This window comes from Brassica oleracea, chromosome C4 (genome assembly GCF_000695525.1).
Source record: "Brassica oleracea var. oleracea cultivar TO1000 chromosome C4, BOL, whole genome shotgun sequence".
NCBI lineage: Eukaryota > Viridiplantae > Streptophyta > Magnoliopsida > Brassicales > Brassicaceae > Brassica > Brassica oleracea.
Window position 1 is genome coordinate 15388117 of NC_027751.1, and position 6474 is coordinate 15394590.

Here is a 6474-nt window from a genome sequence, read left to right on the forward strand (position 1 = left end):
TTAAGCGATAATTAGACAAATTTGATTTTTTTTTTTTGCCAGCCAAAAGTTTATTATTAATTAGCATCAGTTATTTCAAGAGGTTTATGAAATGATGAATAAAAAAATAGGATGGACATAAATGATATATGAACTATGAATAGTATTTTGTAAAGCTGACTTAGATAATACATCTGCACATCCATTTCCAGATTTTTTTATGTCTAAATTCAATTTCTTTAGAGCAGTTATTCCACAAAGAGATCGTATGAGATATTGTTTTGATATTCAGATTTGTTTCTTGACTGTTAAGAAGATTGATAACTGTAAAAATATCTCCTTCGAATATGATATGTCTATAACCGAGTCCCCAACATGAGACAAGTTTGTTTAAAAATTAAATAATTTCATTTTTCTTATATTATATAATAAATATATATGATAATAAAAATATAGTTATTCATTTATCACAAATATCTATGCAAATATGTGAATCAAGTACAACAATCAAACAACATAATGATTTCCACAAAGAAAATTTAAAAAATATATTTATGTTATGTAATTTTATTTTATATTCTTTAAATAAAATAATATAATATTATACATTATTTTTTTAGAATTGAAAAATACATATAATATCTTACGCGCGGCTAAAAAAATCTAATTTGATTATAACTTGGAAGCAAACCAATTATGCCTAATGAGTATATGTTTTACCAAACAAGGATGATTAAAATATTGACTCGTGTACTCTAAGAACTATTAATGCACTGGACTCGTGGACGGGATAAACAAAAATATCGATTTTAATAAATAGTTAGATGTAAATGACAGTCATTTATAACTTCAAATACAAAGTTTTTTTTCTCTCTAGAAAGAACTTCAAAACTTTAATTTAGAGTATTTAGAGTTTTGAGAAATAAAATTTCAAATTTGAAGTTTCACTACTCAAAACTTCAAATTTGAAGTTACATATTTTTATTTGCATTTTGATCATTATAATTAACTACACATTACATTTATGATTCTTAAGTATTTTTTCAGTTATTGTTTTAATTCTTAAATTTTTTATATATCATAAATATTTCCAATTGGTTTTTATAAATTCAAATTTTACACATAAAAGTAATAAAAAAATGTTAAATAAGATTTATAATATTTTAAAACTATAATTAGACAACAAAAATTACAAAATAAATGTAATAAAAAAAACTTTAAAATAAGATACATGAAGACATAATTATTAGAAAATTTTAAATACTAAAACAACACTAATAATCTGGTAAATTTGCTCTAGAACCTCCAAAATTTCTAAATTATTGTCCAAACAAATTTTGCGTAACTTAAGATGGAGCATTACGAAAATAATTTTATGGAATAGTGTAGTATTTTACTTGTAGTGTAATATTTAATTATGTATTTCTATTTATAATTTTATATATTTAATGTAAAATTTTATTAATTAATATTATTGTAATATTTTTATATATGTGCTAGTTATTTATAAAAGTTTTATTGATTTATATTAGTTATAACAAATATAAGGATCATTGTGTAAAATACAAATAACTTTGAAATAACTTTGAAGTTACATTTGAAGTTTTGTTTTTGGAGAAAAACACTTTAAAAATTTTAAATTTAGAGTTTTGCAACTCTAAAATAGAAAGTTTTTTTGGAGATGCTCTTAAGTCATGTGCTCTCTTCCTGTCTAGTGTTTGCTTTATTTTGCATGTATACATATGAATATTAACGATTTAGAGAATATGAGTGAAGAGAAACTACATTCAAATTAATAGTATTACTGTATTACCTATTTGTTTGGAACTCTATAAGCTTCTAACTGATCTATAATAAAAATTCCTAGAAAGATAAACGTTCAACTGAGAAATTAACATCGTAAAAGAACAAGAATCAATTACACATTTCATTTCAATTATTAAAAGTTGGATCATGAATGCAACTGCAAGAATAATCTATAGGGGAAGCATTAGAAGCAAGGAGTGAAGCGGTGAGTGAATCTTGTGACTGTTCTGCTGTCACTGTTTATCTTTTTCCCTTTTTAATTGTTTCTTTTTTCCCTTTTCCCTTTTTATTTATGTTATAAATTACAAGTCTGTGTTCAAAAACAATAAAATACAAGTATGTTATAATTGATTAAAATAATTCATAAATAACAAATAGTATAAATGTGGTGACCAGCAAAAACAACCCAAAATCAAAGAAGAACCTAATCCACGTCTATAAGTTGTGGTGGTCATTCTCCTGCCGAACCCTAAGCCGGTCACCACGTCCATCTCGTGTCCACTGCCTTTTCTATTTCATAAATTCATTTTATGTATTTTTCAAAAAAAAATCAAATTTATGTATATCTAACGTATCATATTTTAGAAAACCATTTATATAATACTGATACATTCAATAACATGTTGTTTTATAATAAATAAAAAATAACTTATACCACTAGTAGAAAATTTAAATTTACATCACGAATTATATATATAAATATTTTGCTAAAAGTAAATTTCACAAAAGTATTCAAAAAAAGTTCCTTAATATAGCATGTCTCTAAACCTTATTGGTCTTTATAGTATAAAGTCCTAATGGAGACACTATTATCTATGAAAAAAAGCTATATATATACGTTCTGATTGTTTCTTTTTTATATAATGTGTAAATTATAAGTCGAAATCAAATTTAAAAATATGGGTCAATAAAATACTAGTATTTTCCTTTAAAATGCTAAAAACGGCTAGTATATATTTAAAGTATTTTTCATCCCGATTTATCTTAGATTAATTATGTTCTTTTAGTTGACTGATATAGTACCATTTATTTTGTCAATTAAGTATTAGAACACCGCAACATAGCGTTTGGCTGCGTAATCGTGGAGGAAAGAGGCGTCTACAAGCAATACAATGCTTTGTTCACATGTTAAAAATTGTATTTTTGTTAAATAAATAAATAAAAATATACCTTAAAAAGAGGGAAAGAAAATATGCCTCGGAAGTCACTTGCTTTTCGTGAATGAAAGGCAACCATGAACACTAACCACTTGCTTACTCAAACTATTCTTACTTCAACAAGTAGATCATCTAACTATCACACAACCCTTTACTTAACTCCCACTATTATTCCCCTCTCTCATTATAACTTTATTCCCCTCTCTCATTATAACTTGTCATTTCATTTACGCTTTAAAAATCAATTAATTTTGGAAGATAATTTCCAATTCAACAATATAGTAAGAGAAGAAAAATTCACAAATTTGATATTATGTAATTAAACATTCAACTTTAAACAACTAGTAATGGCAATCTATTAACGCTGGTGTGGTTGCTGAGAACACTACCCCTTGAAACTTCGATTCTCTTAGATCATCTTCTGGTGCCGGTAGATTAAGATCTAACGGTAGATATTTTCTCTGTTCCATCGAACGGCTCAAATTCTCAGTCTCTTCTTCTGTACTGTTTCTGCTCACTTCTGCTGTACTGACCGGGCTGCTAACCACGTTGGTAACTGTCCTGTGCCGCCTCATGTGGCCTCCGAGTGCTTGTCCCGAAGTGAACTCAGAACCACAGATCGAACACTCGTGTACTTTGTTTGCTTTGCTGATGATGATGTTACTTGCCTTTGAAGCTAGGGCTGGGCCGGAAACTTTAAAATGACTTTTTTGCCCTTCCTCTGATGCACTAGACTTGAGCTGCGTAAGGGGTACTTTAGCTTTTTCGTCTATCGACGCTCTAGGCTTCTTGTGGCTCGCCCTGTGTCCACCCAGAGCTTGGAACGACGGGAACGTCCGGTTACATGTTTTACACTCGTAGACGTAGAAACTAGAATTCTCCGTGGACGAAGTCTTCAGATGAAGATTTTTGTCAGTTTTGGTAGAATTCTTGAGATCCGGCAGCGGCGGCGATGGAGCAGCTCCACGTGCAAGCATGATGAGACAAATCGCCATGGCTTCCTCTTCCTCTGTACAATCAGTTGTAGTAACCGGAGACGAAACTACCGAGTTGTATTCATCGGAAGCTGTTCTTTCTCCGCCGGCAGATGAACTTGTGGAGGTGATTGTGGTCGCCGCCGCCGCCACCAAAAACGTCGAAGAGGATGATCTCTGCCGCTTCGTACGCTTCCCCTTAATGATTTGAGTCTGATCACTACCAACCTCATGATCTTGACCCATCATGATTATTTACACTTAAAAGATGGTAAAAACAAGAACAACCCAATTCAAGAAATCAATCAACAAAAAAAAATCCAAGAAATTTCGAAAATTGTGATGAAAAATGAGATGTTTGGTGTTTATTATGTGGAGTGAACTAACAAGAGAGAGAATAGAAGAGAACTAGACAAGAGAGGCAGTGAGGAAGATGATGGTGGGGCTGCGTATTTATATACATTTTACAAAGGGAGAGGTTAAGGTTGGTTGTTGTTAATCTTTTTAGTTTACTCCACAAAAGATTTTACACATATGGATCCACTTTATATTATTATAATATTTTCAACTAACCAATAACATTTTGACGATTCACTCTATCCCCATTACCTGACACTTCTGCATTTCTCTGCCAAATTCTATCAAATATGAAATCAACTAAATTTTTATTAGTGATGGAAGGAAAATAAACAAATCTATGTCATCTTTCTTTCTAGTTCATGTTCTGTTGTATCTACTTTTAATCCATATCTTCGAATTCTGATCTTTACCTAGATCTATGTACCAGAAGTCAACCCTTCATGACGTTTATTTTTATTAGTATTAAATTAGACTGCTTCTTCTAGTACATACTTTCTAATAACAAACATATTTATATTAGTAGTTTGATTAATCAAATTGTTAGATCTTGAATCATTCATATTTGCATAATTAACAGAGAACTGTTATCATTATGTCCAATTAATTATTTCCAAATGATTTAATTTTGTTCAAAGAATAAAGTAGAAAATAAAAGAGAAAGTGAAACCCGTGAAGGGTTAACCACCGAATTAGGCAAAGGTTCATTAGTAGTGTTGAGTGGCACTTAGGCCACCAATTCACGTTTTTTTATAGTGTGAACATTTCGTTCTATCAACAAGCAAAGGTTTTACTTTCACGCACTTTAGGTCCACGTCATCAAATCGACGCTTTCAATGAAAACCGAAAATGGATAGAACTAAACACAAAAACGTTCACGACAGCAAATAATAAGTATATACACATTGTTAATGGTTGTGACGACTAATTTAACACTTTTGATTAATTGTTTAATATATAAGATTATCAAGAAAATAATGATTCGTAGACATAAGAGGGATCATAATTAGGAGGCGACATGCAGTGGCCGGTGTTTATAGGATTAGGTGCATTCATCGGTGGCATGTTAGGCTAAAAAAATTGTAAGCATAGACTTTGTTATTGTGAAGAGACAACACCACGACTTTTATTTTTTCTATTTTAATAATAACTAAAATTAAGATCTTTATATAGAGAGAGTTGATAGCCAGTGATGATCAACTGGGTATTTTAAGACTTGAAACAGTTGCCGGTAAACTGAGATCATATATATGAAGATGAAAACGTTTGTAATAAAGTGAAGTAAGAACTCAGAAGTTAGAATGCTTATGTTTTATTGGGATATAAAACTTGACTATTTTTGGCAATTGCAAAAAAAAAAAAAATATATATATATATATATCCATTATAAATAAATAACTGAATTGATAAAACTTTTTTAAAATTACTGTAAAATATTTACATCACGAGAAAACCCAAAACCAAGTAGTGCTGTATATTATATAGTGTTGCTTTCGCACGATATTTGGTATCCTAAAAAACTTAATGTGTTACCAAGTAGACACACTTTTCTTGTGTCTCGCAAATTCATTTGTACAAATGTTTTAAATAAATGTGTTTTCACATACATAAATACTTTTTGTGTTTGGGCAACTGACAACCAACCATGAAAACAAAATTCACGGTAAATGATCTATTAAATATGGTTATAAGTTAAAAATACGCACAAATAATACTCTAAAGATTAAATTGACTAGAACATGTAGTTTAAGTGTAAAGATTTGTGTTAATCCCGTCATTGTTACCACTCCAGTTCAAATTTGTATAATACATATTATTGATATTTATTAACATAATAGTAATTCATATATTTATATACGGTTACATAAATCTGATATTTTATCAATTAGATGTTCATATAAAACCGGTTATCGTTGATCCAAACTTTCGAAGACATCCCCTATATATTATTTGTGAAACATTACAACTTCTTTTTGTAACCACATGTAATCACTAGGATGATTCTTAAAATTACTAGAGAAATAGGTTGGTCCATCTAATTATATAATAAATTTTTTATTAAACTAACCATAAATTCATTATTAATGTCAATTATTATTTCCTTAAATAAAGATTACGGAATTGCCTAATGTGGGTAAAGTATATATGACAATTAATGATTTTGAATAAAAAAGATCTGATAAAAAATCAAATTTGTTTAA

At 29.2% G+C, this 6474-nt stretch overlaps 1 protein-coding gene across 1 annotated transcript; it reads right to left on the minus strand.

Annotated features, from left to right (window-relative positions):
- Positions 1-3238: 3238 nt before the first annotated feature.
- On the minus strand, positions 3239-4356 carry LOC106339426 (zinc finger protein ZAT5-like). Its single transcript, XM_013778227.1, has one exon. It carries the CDS (start codon positions 4163-4165, stop codon positions 3284-3286), a length of 882 nt encoding a protein of 293 aa, XP_013633681.1. The 5' UTR covers positions 4166-4356; the 3' UTR covers positions 3239-3283.
- Positions 4357-6474: the final 2118 nt, after the last annotated feature.